Source organism: Chiloscyllium plagiosum, chromosome 8, assembly GCF_004010195.1.
Source record: "Chiloscyllium plagiosum isolate BGI_BamShark_2017 chromosome 8, ASM401019v2, whole genome shotgun sequence".
Taxonomy (NCBI): Eukaryota; Metazoa; Chordata; class Chondrichthyes; order Orectolobiformes; family Hemiscylliidae; genus Chiloscyllium; species Chiloscyllium plagiosum.
This window is the reverse complement of record NC_057717.1, coordinates 103,754,027-103,772,306: the sequence shown is the minus strand read 5'-3', so window position 1 is coordinate 103,772,306 and position 18,280 is coordinate 103,754,027. Positions and strand designations below refer to the sequence as shown.

Here is an 18,280-nt window from a genome sequence, read left to right as displayed (position 1 = left end):
GGGGTGACCTTATAGAGGTTTACAAAATTATGAGGGGCATGGATAGGATAAATAGACAAGGGTCTTTTCCCTGGGGTGGGGATGCCCAGAACTAGAGGGCATAGGTTTAGGATGAGAGGGGAAAGATAAAAAAGAGACCTAAGGGCAACTTTTTCACACAGAGGGTGGTACGTGTATGGAATGAGCTGCCAGTGGAAGCTGGTATAATTGAAACATTTAAGAGGCATTTGGTTGGGTATATGAATAGGAAGGGTTTGGAGGGATATGGGCCAGGTGCTGGCAGGTGGGACTAGATTGGGTTGGAATATCTGGTCCGAAGGATTTGTTTCCGTGCTGTACATCTCTATGATTCCTTGACTCTATTAGCCAATCTCCAGTCTTCCAGCACCTCACCTTCAAGGATTTGACTTGCCTTGTGAGGTGTTAGACATGAACAATGAGAGCACTTGAAATACAAATCAGTTGATCTGAAACAAAGCAGTTCTCACTGTTTAAGAAAAAAGTTGTTTCAAATTTTCTGCTATATCTTTACAGGTTGTTCCGCCTTCAATGTCAGAGAATGATTTTGATATGTTTTACAGATTCAACGTTCCCAGATGAAGTGAAACTGATGCTGGAGAACTTAATGACTGAACTCAGCAAAGCTGTAAACAGTAAGCAGTCAAGACGTCGTTAAAAGTTGTTTTTGATTTATATCAGTTTTCAAAAACTCCCCACCATTCTCAAACTAACACGGGAGGGAGAAGGGCTCTCTCTCTCTCTCTCTCTCTCCCTCTCCCTCTCTCTCTCTCTCTCGCTCTCAGCCTTTACTGTCTCTTCCTTCCAGTGTCTCTCTCACGACGTTTCTGGGCCCATTTCACTGGACCTCCATCTCAATGGATTGGTTCCCACTCAAAAATTGGGAGGGGAAGACCTTCCTTATACATTCTGTAAACTGTGTTTCTATCATCAGGTAAAGCTCTCTAATAATGATGGTCATTGACCTCTTAAGAAACAACGTGAAGGAAGTTTATGCTCTGCTCCAGAATTTCAGTTCAATTTGATTTATTATTGTCGCATGTACCTAGTTACAGTGAAAAGTTTTGTTTTGTGGGCAGTACAGATAGATCATAGGATACAAAGTGAATGAGGGTAATAGGACAGAGCAAGGGATAGTGTTACAGCTGCAGAGGAGGAGCTCAGAGAGCGAGATCTACATTAAATTGGAAATTTGTGTGGTCCATTCAAAAGTCTAATAACAATGGGGAAGAAGCTGTTCTTGAATCTGTTGGTACGTGTGTTTAAGCTTTTGTATCTCCTGCCTGATGGAAGAGATTCGAAGAAATCATAGCCGGGGTGGAGGTGTCGTTGATAATGTGAGCTGTCTTTCTGAGGCAGTGGGAAGTGTAGATGGAGTCAATGAATGGAAGGTTGGCTTGTGGGATGGACTGGGCTGTGTTCATAACTCTCCCTGTCCTGGGAACAGCAGCTGCCATACCACACCATGATGCATCTGAATAGGATAGTTACTGTGGTGTATGTGTCAAAATTGGTAAGAGTCCCTGTGGATATGCTGAATTTCCATAGCATCCTGAGGAAGGAGAGGCATTGTGTGCTTTCTTGACTGCGGCATTAACGTGGGTGGACCAGGACAGATTGATGGCTATCATTCCCACCAACCTGATGCTCTGGACCATCTCCACCTCAGCCCCATTGATGCAGAGATGGGTGTGCCCTCCTCTCCACTTCCTGAAGTCAATGACCAGCTCCTTCATTTTGCTGATGTTGAGGGAGCGATTGTTATCTTTACACCACACCACCAAGTACTCTTTACTCTTTTCTGCATTTTGTCGTGTTATTGTTTGAGATCTGGCCCATAACAGTGGTGCAAGGTGGAGTTATGATGAAAGGTTGCCCCTTTTTAAAATCACCACCCTCTTTTTTTTTCTTTCCCCTCTCACCCTAAACCTATGCCCTCTAGTTCTAGACTCCCCGACCCCAGAGAAAAGACTTTGTCTCTTTATCCTATCCATGCCCCTCATGATTTTATAAACCTCTATAAGGTCACCCCTCAGCCTCCGACACTCCAGGGAAAACAGCCCCAGCCTGTTCAGCCTCTCCCTATAGCTCAAATCGCCCAACTCTGGCAACATCCTTGTAAATCTTTTCTGAATCCTTTCAAGTTTCACAACATCTTTCCAATAGGAAGGAGACCAGAATTGCACACAATATTCCAAAACTGACCTAACCAATGTCCTGTACAGCCTCAACATGACCTCCCAACTTCTAAACTCAATGCTCTGACCAATAAAGGAAAGCGTACCAAACGCCTTCTTCACTATCCTATCTACCTGCGACTCCACTTTCAAGGAGCTATGAACCTGCACTCCAAGCTCTCTTTGTTCAGCAACTCTCCCCAGGGCCTGACCATTAAGTGTATAAGTCCTGCTCTGATTTGCCTTCCCAAAATGCATTGCCTCACATTTAACTAAATTAAACTCCACCTGCCATTCCTCAACCCATTGGACCATCTGATCAAGATTCCGGTATTCTCAGAGATAACCTTCTTCGCTCACCATTACACCTCCAATATTGGTGTGATCTGCAAACCAACCAACCATATCTCCTATGCTCACATTCAAATCATTTATACAAATGACAAAAAGCAGTGGACCCAGCACCGATCCTTGTGGCACTCCACTGGTCACAGGCCTCTAGTCTGAAAAACAACCCTTCACTCACCACCCTCTGTCATCTACCTTTGAGCCAGTTCTGTATCCAAATGGCTAGTTCTCCCTGTATTCCATGAGATCTAACCTTGCTAACCAGTCTACCATGGGGAACCTTGTCGAACGCCTTACTGACATCCATATAGATCACATCTGCGGCTCTGCCCTCATCAATCCTCTTCGTTATTTCTCAAAAAACTCAATCAATTTTGTGAGACATGATTTCCCACGCACAAAGCCATGTTGATTATCTGTAACAGTCCTTGCCTTTCCAAATAGCTGCAAATCCTGTCCCTCAGGATTCACTCCAACACTGAAGTCAATCTCACTGGTCTGTAGTTCCCTGGCTTTTCCTTACCACCTTTCTGAAATAGTAGTACCACATTAGCCAACCTCCAATCATCCAGCCCCTCACCTTCAAGGATTTGACTTGTTTTGTGAGGAGTAAGACATGGACAATGAAATACAAACCTGTTAATCTGAAACAAAGCAGTTTTCACTGTTTAAGAAAAAGGGTGTTTCAAATTTTCTGCTGTATCTTTACAGGTTGTTCCACCTTCACTCTCAGAGAATGATTTTGATATGTTTTACAGACTCAATGGTTCCAGATGAAGTGAAACTGATACTGGACAGCTTAAAGGCAGAACGCAGCAAAGCTGTAAACAGTAAGTATTCAAGACGTCATTAAATGGTTTTAATTTATGTCAGTTTTCAAAAACTCCCCACCAGTCTCAAGCTCTCTCTCTCTCTATATCATCCTTTATACTCTCTCTTTTTTCCAGTATCTCTCTCAGGATGTATCTGAGCCCATTTCAATGGATCTCCATCCCAATGGATTGGTTCCCACCCTGACCTGGTCACTCACAAATTGGGAGGGGAAGACCTTTCTTATACATTCTGTAAACTGTGTTTCTATTGTTGGGTTAAGCTCTAATAATGATGGGCATTGGCCTCTTGAAAAACAACGTGAAGGAAGGTTATTCTGTGCTCCAGAGTTTCAGTTCACTTCAATGTCTGCTGCTGTCCATTATCAACTAATTTCCTCAACCTTTAAAGATGTTGAAGGGGGCAGAGGGCTCTCTCTCTCTCTCTCTGTCTCTCTCTCTCTCTGTCTCTCTCTCTCGCTCTCAGCCTTTACTGTCTCTTCCCTCCAGTGTCTCTCTCATGATGTATCTGAGCCCATTTCACTGGACCTCCATCTCAATGGATTGGTTCCCACCCTGACCTGGTCACTCACAAATTGGGAGAGGAAGACCTTCCTTATACATTCTGTAAACCGTGTTTCTATCTTCGGGTTTAGCTCTCTAATAATGATGGGCATTGACCTCTTAAGAAACAACGTGAAGGAAGTTTATGCTCTGCTCCAGAGTTTCAGTTCAATTTGATTTATTATTGTCGCATGTACCTAATTACAGAGAAAAGTTTTGTTTTGTGGGCAGTACAGACAGATCATAGGATACAAAGTGAATGAGGGTAATAGGACAGAGCAAGGGATACAGTGTTACAGCTGCAGAGGAGGAGCTCAGAGAGCGAGATCTCCATTAAATTGGAAATTTGTGTGGTCCATTCAAAAGTCTAATAACAATGGGGAAGAAGCTGTTCTTGAATCTGTTGGTATGTGTGTTTAAGCTTTTGTATCTCCTGCCTGATGGAAGAGATTCGAAGAAATCATAGCCGGGGTGGAGGTGTCGTTGATAATGTGAGCTGTCTTTCTGAGGCAGTGGGAAGTGTAGATGCTGTCAATGAATGGAAGGTTGGCTTGTGGGATGGACTGGGCTGTGTTCATAACTCTCCCTGTCCTGGGAACAGCAGCTGCCATACCACACCATGATGCATCTGAATAGGATAGTTACTGTGGTGTATGTGTCAAAATTGGTAAGAGTCCCTGTGGATATGCTGAATTTCCATAGCATCCTGAGGAAGGAGAGGCATTGTGTGCTTTCTTGACCGCAGCATTAACGTGGGTGGACCAGGACAGATTGATGGCTATCATTCCCACCAACCTGATGCTCTGGACCATCTCCACCTCAGCCCCATTGATACAGAGATGGGTGTGCCCTCCAATCCACTTCCTGAAGTCAATGACCTTCATTTTGCTGATGTTGAGGGAGCGATTGCTATCTTTACACCACACCACCAAGTACTCTTTACTCTTTTCTGCATTTTGTCGTGTTATTGTTTGAGATCTGGCCCATAACAGTGGTGCAAGATGGAGTTATGATAAGCCTTGTCTGTACAGTGGTGAATTTACTGGGAGTATAGTAAGGGGACTGGGTGATTGAAGAATATCAGGGAGGAGGTACTGTCACCTACTCTGATTTCCATGCCTGCTGCTGTCCACTATCATCTAATTCCTATAACCTTTGAAGATGTTGAAGTATAACCACTGTGCTCAGAGTGAGTGGGAATGTTCTGGAATATTCTGCATTGTCACCAACAATCTCAGTCACGCACTTCGCTCTAATGAAGGCAGAATACTGTGGACGCAGAATCTAAGACAACCACAGAGATTGCTGGAGAATTTCAGCATCTGTGGAGATAGAGAAACAGAAATAATATTTTGAGTGTGGTGACCCTTCTTCAGAACCGGAAGTGGTTGGAAAATGGATCCTTTTCACTCTCACCAATGTAAGGCAATCTCCAACCACTTACAGTTCTAAATAAGATTCATTCTGGGCCCGAAGCATTAACTCTATTTCTCTCTCTCTCTCCGTAGACACTGCCAGACCTGCTGAGTTTCTCCAGTATTTTCTGTGTTTGTTACAGTCTTCACTTCATTGACCATGACACCCAGCTGGAGACTAGATCAGCCAGTGTCCCAGTGACTGTTTCGTGTCTGCTATTCTGGACACAAGTGTTCCGTTTGGGTGAGGTGAGAGATGGTGTGAAAATGTTACTTGTTATGACATTGCGATTGCTGCCATTGCCCTTGACAAATCCTCAGGGTTGAACGATTGAAGTGAGGAATTAGATGTGAGAGGTGAGAAAATTTGAATGAACGTCCGAGTAATTTGAAACCAAATGTTTCTCACACTTTAGGGAAAAGGTTGCTTTAAATTCTCTGGTGTATCTTGTCGGGTTGTTATATCTTCACTGTCAGAGGTTGAGTTTGATCTGTTTTACAGCCTCAATGATCCTAGATGCAATGAAACTGATACAGGAGGAAATAATGAGCATACTCAACAACATTCAAAAAAATGGTAAGTTCTCAAAACGTTTCTGAAAGTTGTTTTTGATTTATGTCAGTTTTTGAAAGCTCTCCACCATTCACTGGCTAACAGGGGAGGAGCAATGACATTGCCCCTCTCTCTCTCCCTCTGAATCTTTCTCTCTCTCTCTCCCTCTGGATCTTTCTCTCCCTCTCTCCCTCTGAATCTTTCTCTCTCTCTCTGTCTCTCTCTGAATCTTTCTCTCTCTGTCTCTCTCTGAATCTTTCTCTCTCTCTCTCCCTCTGAATCTTTCTCTCTCTCTCTCCCTCTGGGTCTTTCTCTCTCTCTCTGTCTCTCTCTGAATCTCTCTCTCTCTCTCTCCCTCTCTCTCACTCTCTCAGCCTTTACTGTCTCACTTCCCTCCAGTATCTCTCTCAGGGTCTACCTGAGTGCATTTTGATGGATCTCCATCCCAATGGATTGGTCCCCACCCTGACCTGGTCACTCACAAATTGGGAGGGGAAGACCTTCCTTATACATTCTGTAAACTGTGTTTCTATCGTTGGGTTAAGCTCTAATAATGATGGGCATTGACCTCTTGAGAAACAAAGTGAAGGAAGTTTATTCTGTGCTCCAGAGTTTCAGTTCACTTCATTGTCTGCTGCTGTCCATTATCAACTAATTTCCTCAACCTTTAAAGATGTTGAAGGGTAACCATTGGGGACGGAGGGCGCAGGAATGTTCTGGAATGTTCTGGCATTGTCACTAATAATCTCAGTCTTTGAGAAAAGTAACACCTCACACCTTCCATTCTAATCTACTGTATTACTGCAGATGCTGGAAATCTGAAACAAGCCCAGAGATTGCTGGAGAAACTCAGCAGGTCTGGCAGCATCTGTGGAGAGAGAAAAACAGAGATAATATTTTGATTGTGGTGACCCTCCTTCAGAACATGAAGGGATTGAAAAATGATCCTTTTTTATACTCCAGACAGAGGCAGAGGAGGAGGGAGAGATCAGTGGGTGTGGGGAACAAGTCAAAGTAACTAAAGGGTTGGTGATAGTGGGGATAAAAACACAGAAAGGGATGTAAAAAGGGTTTAAATTAAGGTGTAAGATTGAGACAATGGATCCTCGCTACTAATTGCAAAGTAAACATGTCAGTGCTGTGGGCGAATTGGAGGTGAGAGTGGAATTAAAATACAAAGCAGACACAATATAGTTGTAGAATTCAATGTTGAAAACTTGACCAGATTTCCCCGTATGAAGGAGCAGTGCTCCGAAAGCATGTGATTTTAAATCAAACTGTTGGACTAATACCTGGTGTCATGTGACTCCTGACTTTGTCCACCCCAGTCCAACACCGGCACCTCCACATCCCGGAAACCTTGAGGCTGTAACGTGGAAAATGAGGTACTGTTCCTCGAGCTTGTGTTGTGCTTCATTGGAACCTTGCAGCAGATCCAGGACAGAAGCGTTAATGTGAGGGAGAGAGGTGATTTACTGGGCTGGCAGCAATTGGCTGGCTGGGGAGGTGCAGGGTCATTTGTACAGAGCAGAGATGCTCTGAAATGCGGCCACCCAGTCTGCATTTGGTCTCACTGATATAAAGCAGACCCAACCACTTCTGAAGAACAGTCATTCTGGACTCAACAATTAACTCTGTCTCTCCCTCTCACCGTTGACACTGCTGAGTTTCTCCAGCAATGTCTGTGTTTGTTACAGTCTTCACTTCATTGACCATGACACCAGCTGGAGACTAGATCAGCCAATGTCCCAGTGACTGTTTCGTGTCTGCTATTCTGGGCAAAAGTGTTCAGTTTGGATGAGGTGAGAGATGGTGTGAAAATGTTACTTGTTATGACATTGTGATTGCTGCCATTGCCCTTGACAAATCCTCAGGGTTGAACGATTGAAGTGAGGAATTAGATGTGAGAGGTGAGAAAATTTGAAAGAACATCCAAGTAATTTGAAACAAAATGTTTCTCACACTTTAGGAAAAAGGTTGCTTTAAATTCTCTGGTGTATCTTGATATATCTTCAGGTTGAGTTTGATCTGTTTTACAGCCTCACTGATCCTAGATGCAGTGAAACCAATGCAGGAGGAAATAATGAGCGAACTCGACAAAATTCGAAAAAATAGTAAGTTTTCGAAATGGTTTTGCAAGTTTTTTTTGATTTATGTCAGTTTTTGAAAACTTCCCACCATCCTCTGGTCAACAGGGGAGGGAGCAGTGACATTGTTCCCCCTCTCCTCCAGTACTTTATCTCTCTCAGGATGTATCTGACCCCATTTCACTGGATCTCCATCCCAAGGGATTGGCTCCCACCCTGGCCTGGTTACTCACAAATTGGGAGGGGAAGACCTTCCTTATACATAGCGTAAATCATGTAGGGTTACCCCTATTGTAGCTTAAACTGCCATTACCATGGGCATTGGCCTTGTAAGAAATAATGTGAAGGCAGATTATTCTGAACTCCAGCATTTCAGGTCACTTCCATGTCTACTTTTTTCCATTACCATCTATTTTTCTCAACCTTTAAAGACGGTGAAGTGTAACTACTGGACTCGGAGGGAGTGGGATTATTCTAGAATGTTCTGACATTGTCACCTCGGTCTTTGTGAAGAAGGAGCACACACACACTTCAGTGAGTTGGGCATGACACCAGGAAGAGACAAAATATGCTGTAAACAAAAATTGCTGGAGATCACAGTGGGTCAGGTAGCATCCATGGAGAGAGAGCAAGCTAACGTTTCAAGTCTAGATGACTCTCCATCAGAGACAAGATGTGCCATTGGATGTTTATTGCTTGCAATTCTAGTTCCAAGTGTTGTTCCATGTGTTAATCTTTGGTGAGGTGAGAGATGGTGGAAAGATGTTAACTGTTGTGAGATCAAAATTCCTGTGACTCCCCTTGTCAAATCCCATTGAGATCCACCACCACCCTGTCCCTGTAATCCTGCATTTCCCATGGCTAACCCACCTAGCCTGCACGCTTTTGGCAATTTCCCGTGGCCAATCCACCCTAACCTGCGCGTCTTTGGACTCTGGGGGGAAACCGGAGCACCCAGAGGAAGCCCACGCAGACACAGGGAGAACTCCACACAGACAGTTGCCTGAGGCTGGAATCAAACCTGGGTCCCTGTCACTGTGAGGCAGCAGAACTAACCGCTCAGCCAATATCATTATCGCTTTGCTATTTGTGGAATCTTGCTGTGCCAAATTGCCTGCTGTTTTCCCGAGTGACCCCAAGCCAAGGTTTAAAGGACTACAGGTCATGACAATGTGCAATAGAGCTTGTTTCCTTTTGTTTATGTCTGCGATAATCAGGGTCAATGGCTTTCAACCAGCCATTATTTCTGAAACCCGATGGGATTGTAACTAGTGCTGTTATTGGTCTCAGCTCCTTGTTGGGTCTCAGTGAATGAATGTCTGTGTGAGATTACTGTTTCTCTCAAATCTTCATTCCTTTCAGCAAGTTGTGGCAAAGTGCAGATGATAATTCAGCTGAAATGGTTTTTCGATGTTCCAGGGTTTAGATGTTTCAAAAGGAATGGGGGGGTGTGGGAGGTAAAAGAGGTGGGGGGGGGGGCTGGCATTGCTAATCAGGGATAGTATCACAACCGCAGAAAGGAAGATCATTGAGGAGGGTTTGTCTACTGAGACAGGAGAGGAGCAGTCACTTTTTGGGGAGTTTTCTAAAGACCACCCAATAGCAACAGAGACACAGAGGAGCAGATTGGGAGGCAGATTTTGGAAAGTTGCAGCAGCAACAAGGTTGTTGTCATGGGTGACTTTAACTTCCCCAATATTGATTGGAACCTCCTTAGTTCAAATAGTTTGGAAGGAGCAGAGTTTGTCAGGTGTGTCCAGGAAGGATTGCTGACTCAATATGTGGATAGGCCGACTAGAGGGGAGGCCATATTGGATTTGGTGCTTGCCAATGAACCAGGCCAGGTGTCAGATCTCGTGGAGGGAGAGCATTTCGGTGATAAGGGGTCACATTTTTCGGCAGCAGTTGGAGTGAGAGGTGTGACAGCGAGGACCAGAGGCCCAATGCGATGATAAATTTGAAATATATAAAAACTTACCTCATGTATAGGTGGAATGGACACTTTTCGGTAGACTCATTGGGAATATAGAATAGTGGGAATAGAGATTAGGGCAGTTGAATGTTCCTCCTGCAGAATGTGGGAGGTAAGGGTCACCACTAGTGTCCCTGCTGACTTCATCTGTGGGAAGTGCACCCAACTCCAGTTCTTCGGAAATGGCATTAGGGAACTGGAGCTGGAGATGAATGAACTTCGGATCATTCGGGGAGGTGGAGGGGGTTATTGGGAGGAGTTGCAGGGAGGTAGTCACACCTCAGGTACAAGAAGAAGGTAGATGGGTTGCCGTTAGGGGATGGAAAGGGAACAGACAGACAGTACAGTGATCCTCTGTGGCCGTTCCCCTCAATAACAAGTATACTGTTTTGGATACTGCTGGGGTAAGCCAGGGGGTACAGGTCTCTGGCACAGAATCTGTCCCTGTTGTTCAGAGGGGAAGGGGGAAGAGGAGCAGAGCAGTAGTCATTGGGGACTCCATAGTTAGGGGATAGACAGGAGGTTCTGTGGGGACGAGAGAGACACACGGTTGGTGTGTTGCCTCCCAGGTGCCAGGGTTCGTGATGTCTCGGATCATGTTTTCGGGATCCTTGAGAGGGAGGGAGAGCAGCCCCAAGTCATGGTCCACATAGGCACCAATGACATAGGTAGGAAGAGAGATGGGGGATTTAAGGCAAAATTCAGGGAGCTAGGATGAAAACTTAGAGCTAGAACAAACAGAGTTGCTGTCTCTGGTTTGTTGTCCATGCCACGTGCTAGCGAGACGAGGAATAGGGAGAGAGAGCAGGTGAACATGTGGCTATAGGGATGGTGCAGGAAGGAGGGTTTTGGATTCCTGGATAATTGGAGCTCTTTCTGAGATAGATCAGAATCTATTCTACAATCAGGATGGTCTTCACCTGAACTAGAGGGGTACCAATATCCTGGGGGGGATGATTTGCTAATGCTCTTCGGGTGAGTTTAAACTAATTCAGCAGGGGAATGGGAACCAGAATTGTAGTCCAAGTATACGGGAGGTTGAGAGTAGTGAGGTCAGAACTAAGGTCTCAAGGTCACAAGAGGGCACTGGCAGACTAAAGTGTGTTTGAAGTGTGTTTACTTCAGCGCCAGGACCATCCGGAATAAGGTGGGTGAACTTGCAGCATGGGTTGGTACCTGGGACTTTGATGTTGTCACTATGGCTTTTGAGGGGCAGGTCATACCTCACAAACCTTATTGAATTATTTGATGAAGGTAGAGCAGTGGATGTGGTGTATGTGGATTTTAGCAGGGTGTTTGATCAGGCTCCCCATGATAGGCTCATTCAGAAAGTAAGGAGGCATGGGATACAGGGAACTTTGCCTGTCTGGATACAGAATTGGCTGGTTCATAGAAGACAGAGGGTGGTAGTAGATGGAAAATGTTCAGCCTGGAGCTCAGTGACCAGTGGTGTCCTACAGGGATCTGTTCTGGGACCTCTGCTCTTTATGATTTTTATCAATGACTAAGGTGAGGAAGTGGAAGGGAGGGTTAGTAAGTTTGCCAATGACATGAAGGTTGGTGGAGTTGTGGATAGTGTGGAGGGCTGTTGTAGGTTGCAACAGGACATTGACAGGATACAGAGCTGAGCTGAGAAGTGGCAGATGGAGTTCAACCTGGAAAAGTGAAGTGATTCATTTTGGAAGGTCAAATTTGAATGCAGTATATAGGGTTAAAGTCAGGATTCTCTACAGTGTGGAGGCACAGTGGGATCTTGGGGTCCACATCCATAGATCCCTCAAAGTTGCCACCCAAGTTGATAGGGCTATTAAGAAGGCGTATGGTGTGTTGGCTTTCATTAGCAGGGGGATAGTGTTTAAGAGCCACGAGGTTATGCTGCAGCTCTATAATGCCCTGGTTAGACCGCACTTGGAATATTGTGTTCTGTTCTGGTCGCCTCATTATAGGAAGGTTTTGGAAGTTTTAGAGAGGGTGCAAAGGAGACTTACCAGGATGCTGCCTGGACTGGAGGGTATGTCTTATGAAGAAAGGTTGAGGGAGTTAGGGCTTTTCTCATTGGAGCCAAGAAGGATGAGAGGTGACCTTATAGAGGTGTACAAGATAATGAGGGGCATAGATAGAGTGAATAGCCGAGACTTTATCACAGGGCAGAAATGACTGTCACAAGGGGTCATAATTTTAAGGTGATTGGAGGAAGGTTTAGGAGAGATGTCAGAGGTAGGTTCTTTACACAGAGAGTGGTGGGTGTGTGGAATGCACTGCCAGCAGTGGTAATAGAGTCAGAAACAGTAGGGACATTTAAGCAATTCTTGGATAGGCACATGGAAAATAGTACAATGTAGGCTATGTAGGTTAGTTTGATCTTAGAGTAGGATTAAAGGTTGGCAGAACATCGAGGGTTGAAGGGCCTGTACTATGCTGTACTGTTCTATGCTCTAGATGTCAACAGTGAGTGGTCTCAGAGTATGTCCTTGTGAGTCTTTATGTTACAATCCAGCAGGAATCTCATGGTGAGGAAATGTGAATTTACTGACATTTTTGTTCTGAGTAACTCCATTATTCTGTTGTCCTTAATTGTTTGTACATATTCAGATCAAGATGTATTGCAGTATTTAAAATTTTTGTCAGCTTGAGGGTCTTTTATTAATAAATAATGGATTTTAGTAAGGCGTTTGATAAGGTTCCCCATGGTAGGCTACTGCAGAAAATACGGAGATATGGCATTGAGGGTGAGTTGGAGGCTTGGATTAGGAATTGGCTGGATGGAAGAAGACAGAGGGTAATAGTTGATGGCAAAGTTTCTTCATGGAATGCCGTCACTAGCGGTGTTCCGCAAGGATCTGTTTTGGGACCATTGCTGTTTGTCATTTTTATAAATGACCTGGAAGAGGGGTTAGAAGGTTGGGTGAGCAAGTTTGCGGATGACACAAAAGTCGGAGGAGTTGTTGACAGTGAGGAAGCATATGGCAGGTTACAGCAGGATATAGAGAAGCTGCAGAGCTGGGCAGAAAGGTGGCAAATGGAATTCAATGTAGCTAAATGTGAGGTGATTCACGTGAGTTCATGGAATGCCCTGTCAGTAGCAGTGGTGGACTCTCCTTCATTATGGGCATTTAAACGTGCATTGGATAGGCATATGGAGGATAGTGGGCTAGTGTAGGTTAGGTGGGCTTGGATCGGCGCAACATCGAGGGCCAAAGGGCCTGTACTGCGCTGTATTCTTCTATGTTCTATGTTCTATGTTCTATGTTCTATGTTCTATGTTCTATGTTCTATGTTCTATGTTCTATGTTCTATGTTCTATGTTCTATGTTCTATGTTCTATGTTCTATGTTCTATGTTCTATGTTCTATGTTCTATGTTCTATGTTCTATGTTCTATGTTCTATGTTCTATGTTCTATGTTCTATGTTCTATGTTCTATGTTCTATGTTCTATGTTCTATGTTCTATGTTCTATGTTCTATGTTCTATGTTCTATGTTCTATGTTCTATGTTCTATGTTCTATGTTCTATGTTCTATGTTCTATGTTCTATGTTCTATGTTCTAGTACTGCGCTGTATTCTTCTATGTTCTATGTTCTATGTTCTATGTTCTATGTTCTATGTTCTATTCTTCTATGTTCTATGTTCTAAGCATCAACAGAAGGAAATGCATGCTGGGACTGTGCAGCTCCAGCTAGGGGTTTTCGATATCACTAATCAACCCGCTCAGATATTCTCTGGAATAAGTGCCACAATCATCCTCATACACTGGGCCATAATCCTAAACTTAATGAAGGAATTCAATCATGTTTCAGAGGTCACAGAAGGTTTATAAAGACTGGTGAGTTTCAGCTACAAGGAGAGATTGGATAACTGGAGTTGTTTTGGAATAAGAGAGACCGAGGAGTCATTTAGTTGCAGTGCCTAAAATTCTCATGAAGTGGGTGTGAACATCTGAACCAGGAACTGGAGTAGACCATTTGACCCCTCGAACCTGCACCAGCTCCCGAGAAGGTCGTGGGTGATCTGATTGTGGTCTCAACTCAGCCTTGCACATTCCGTCCCTGGGCTGTCCTTGCTCATCGGGATACTGTCTAACTCAGCCTTACCAATATTCAGTGAGGTCCCCTACACTCCTGGGAAAAGTTCCACAGGCTCATGGGCTTTGAAGAGAGAGAGAAAAAAATGTTCTTCTCGTCTTAAACAGGAGACCCGCGAAGGACCTGTATCCGTTAGCAGAGAGTTCAATACCAGTTGGTCGTTGAATGGAATTGATAAAAAGATTAGGGGTGAATTGAGAAATTTCTTTCACCCAGGATCTGAGGGAGAGGGGTTTCTGGAACGCATTGCCTGAAGGGATGGTAGAGAGATGAACCCTCAATACTTTTAACTCACATTTGGCACTCCTGTAGAGCTGTCATGATTTACAAGATTACTGACCCAGAGCCAGAAGATGGGGAATAGGCTGGGTAGCCCTTTGTGTGCCCTGCTCAGACTTGATGGGCCAAATGGCCTCTTTCCATGCTCTTAATTCCGATGATTCCATGCAAAGTGGATACCTAACGCACTGTGCTTTCATCGTAATGGGAAGGAGAGATGGGCTGTGTTCAGGAACAGGACCTGGAGCTGTAAAATGTGCTGCTTTTCCCACAGTACGACCACCTTTTCATTGGCTAAAACACTGCTGAAATAAAATATTTTCCTCTGTAGCCATTCTGAAGTTCAGTAAAAATGTTTTCTCCGGTCAGTGTGTGTGGCTGATTGTAAGAGATATGAAAACGTCACCATTTACCATTAATCTCTACATCAAGTGATGTGTAATAACTTGTGAAGTGCAGATACTGAAATGACATTATATACTTGCGCTCAGTAAACCGACAATTGTCTTGAGAAAACTTTTGGATGCCTCATTTTTCGCCACCAGGGAACTTTACTGGGCAATCTCCTGAGAAACAACGTTTGACGAAAGGACAATGTTATCGTTTTACATCGAAACAGTCTGACCTGAACAAGACAGCTGAAGAAAACAATGGAACACAGGTAAGTCTGTCCTAACACACAGTGGAAATGGTAATGTGGTCTTATGGGGCTTTGGATTCGGACGCTGCTGTTCACTCAGGGATTCCAAACGTGCTCATTTGCCCAGTATGTTCCAGTGTGGAGTTACAGGTGATAATGTTAGGGGCTCCACAGTTTCTCTCCATCATGTGGCTGGCCAGGAATCTCTCCCGGTTTACCCTTATGTTGCCAATGTGGACTTAGTGCTGAACACTCTGCTCCCGCTCCCAGAAGCAGGAACAATGCCCGCTGTGTCACACGTCCACCTGGGCAATACTTCACCCCTTCCATTAGCAATTCCAGTCACTGCACACGTCGCAATAGTTAATCGCAGAATCCCTACTGCGTGGAAACCACCATTCGGCCCATCAAGTCCCCACTAACCCTCTGAAGAGCATCCCACCCAGACCTGTACCCGTCCCTGTAACCCTGCATTACCCATGGCTAACCCATGTAGCCTGCACCTCCATGCACACTATGGGAAATTTAGCATGGCCAATCCACCCTAAGCTACACATCTTCAGACTGGGAGAGGAAACCAGAGCACCCGGAGGAAACCCATGCAGACACGGGGAGAATGCGCAAACTTCACACAGTCGCCTCAGGCTGGAATCAAACCTGGTTCCCTGGCGCTGTGAGGCAGCAGTGCTAACCACTGAGCTACTGTGCTGCCTAACGTCACACCTCCCCCCCCTCTCCTAACCAGCTAACCCCTGTCCCCAGTGCCCCACTCTTAGGCAGGTATACCAACCCCTTCCACAATGGCCAGTCTTGATAGTTTTTTGTCCAGGTGAGTACAACAGAACTCCTCAACGTAGGTTAGCTCCTCCTCATTTCTCATTAGGAGTATTAGCCTTGGAAACCTATCTGACTCTGCATTGGGTTGACATTTCACTTCAGGGTAGACAGGGAGACCTGTCCCCTTGAGCGAGGGATCAATGACTAGGGGGCAACGATTGAAGGTGAGGGGCAGGTGGTTTAGAGAAGAAGCGAGATAAAACCATTTCACCCAGAGGGTGTTAGGAGTCTAGAACCCGCTGCCTGTGAGTGTGGGAGAGGCAGAAACCCTCATCACATTGAGGAAGGATTTTGATGTGCACTTGTGATGCCAAGACTACTAGCCAAGAGCTGGGAAATGGGATTAGAATTTAGGTTGCCTATTTTTGACCACTGTACTCAATGGGCTGAAGGGCCTTTTCTTGTGCTGGACATCTCTATGACACGATGACTAAGCCCGTACTCTCCAGTGAACCTGCTTTACAGGTAGTAACTGTGTACTTATTCCCCACACAGTCTGCAAAGCAGGAGAATAAGCCCTGTATTGAAATCCAGTGCGAGGTGACATCGGTTAACAACACAGACACTGCAAGGTAACTCAATATTTTGCTTTCAGTCACCGTGGTATATTTCAAATAACCCCTCTCCGCACAGACAGCAGAGTTTTAGTTAGGGCAAATGTTCAGAAGATAAAACAGTGTCAAGGGACTGCGCTACCATTAAATAAAACATGTTGGTAATGCGAAACAAAACTAATTTGCTGGGTAGCTCAAATCAGGTACAATTTTGCAGGACAGCAGATACATGGGAACATCACCACCTTCAATTCCCCTCCAAGCCCCTCACCATCCTGACTTGGAAATATCTCGCTGTTCCTTCAGGGTCAGAATCCTGGAATTCCCTCCCTAAGGACATTGTGGGTCAACCCACAGCAGGTGGACTGCAGCGGTTCAAGAAGGCAGCTCACCCCCCCACCTTCTCAAGGGGGCAACTAGGGATGGGCAATAAATGCTGGGCCCAGACAGCGATGCCCACGTCCCACAAAAGAGTCTTTTCCATTTGAGACTCAATAGTGGTTTTTCTTTCCCATAGTAACCCAAGATAAAGACAAGGACAGAGGGAGGTGGTAGCGAACTATCCTGCCTCAGGCACTCAGAATTAACCAATCAGCACCCTTTCCTCCTGTAGTACACATTGTTGCGATGGGTTGAAATTTGGCATTCTTGTGTTGGGTCCTGATGAGTGCAAGACCAGGAGCACTGGCAGAACAGGCTCAAAGGGCTCCTATCTTTTTTTAGAAATTAGATTCCCTACAGCGTGGAAACAGGCCCTTCGACCCAGCAAGTCCATACCGACCCTGTGAAGAGTAACCCACCCAGACCCATTTCCCTCTAACTAATGTCCCTAACTCTAGGGGCAATTTAGCATGGCCAATTCATCTGACCTGCACATCTTTGGACCACGGGAGGAAACCGGAGCACCCGGAGGAAACCCACGCAGAGTATGTGCAAACTCCACACAGACAGTCACCGAGGCTGGAATTGAACCTGGGACCCTGGTGCTGTGAGACAGCAGTGCTAACCACTGTGCGCTATGTTTGTTTTGCCTTAAGGCCCCCTCTTTTCAGCCTGACTCAAACCTGCGTTTAACCAAATCTTCCCGACATCATAGCCAGCACGTGGCCATTGAAATGCAGCACCTGTTACAGTGCTGAGCTCAGCAGCTCATTTGGGTTAATCGCTGTCCTCCTAGAGGGGACTCTGGGCTGACAGGGTAGGGTTTGATCGGACTATGATGGAGTGGGACAGAATAGATGGGGAGAGAATGCTTCCATTTCTCATAAAATCCAAGACATAAACACAAGACTGTTGTTAATGTTATGAACCACAGCAGCTGCCCCCTCAAAATATATTAAGAAAGTAGTATAGACTTAACTTTTTTTCTTTTAAAGGTGAAACTGGGCTCCAGATGCAATTTGATTGGTCAAACTACTTGACTTTAAGAAAAACACTGTAGTTAAAATACAACAAAAGAAAGAGGGACTTGGAATAACTGAACTCGCTTGGAAAACTTAACAGAATAATAACAATAGCCATAATTCGGTTATGTTGACTATAGTGATGGGAAGGGATAGTTATATACCGCAGAGCAAAGGCTATAGCTGGGGGAAAGGCAATTACGATGCAATTAGGCAAGATTTAGGAAGCATAGGATGGGGAAGGAAACTGCAGGGGATGGGCACAACTGAAATATGGAGCTTATTTAAGGAAAAGCTCCTGTGTGTCCTTGATAAGAATGTACCTGTCAGGCAGGGAAGGAAGTCATCTGTCGTCTGTAAGGTGTTAGAAAGGATTCAGAGGGAGAGGATTTATGACCATCGGGAAGAGATTTAATTTTCTTGATTAAATTCAGTCAGCACGGCTTTGAGGATGTGACTAGAAACGTTGATGAGGGTCGAGCTGTGGATGTGGTGTATATGGACTTCAGCAAGGTATTTGATAAGGTTCCCCATGGTAGGC

At 44.9% G+C, this 18,280-nt stretch overlaps 1 protein-coding gene across 2 annotated transcripts in view; it reads left to right on the top strand.

The window, feature by feature from the left end:
* Positions 1 to 18,280, top strand: part of LOC122552273 — a 44,092-nt gene that overhangs the window by 20,681 nt on the left and 5,131 nt on the right. The window contains exons 4-9 of one of the 2 annotated variants that reach the window (XM_043694965.1): positions 582 to 653; positions 3,302 to 3,373; positions 5,834 to 5,908; positions 7,924 to 7,998; positions 14,851 to 14,966; positions 16,278 to 16,354. In XM_043694965.1, coding sequence (XP_043550900.1) covers positions 582 to 653; positions 3,302 to 3,373; positions 5,834 to 5,908; positions 7,924 to 7,998; positions 14,851 to 14,966; positions 16,278 to 16,354 — 487 coding nt within the window. The remainder of the gene's footprint in view (positions 1 to 581; positions 654 to 3,301; positions 3,374 to 5,833; positions 5,909 to 7,923; positions 7,999 to 14,850; positions 14,967 to 16,277; positions 16,355 to 18,280) is intronic. The other variant, XM_043694966.1, reaches the window with a different exon arrangement.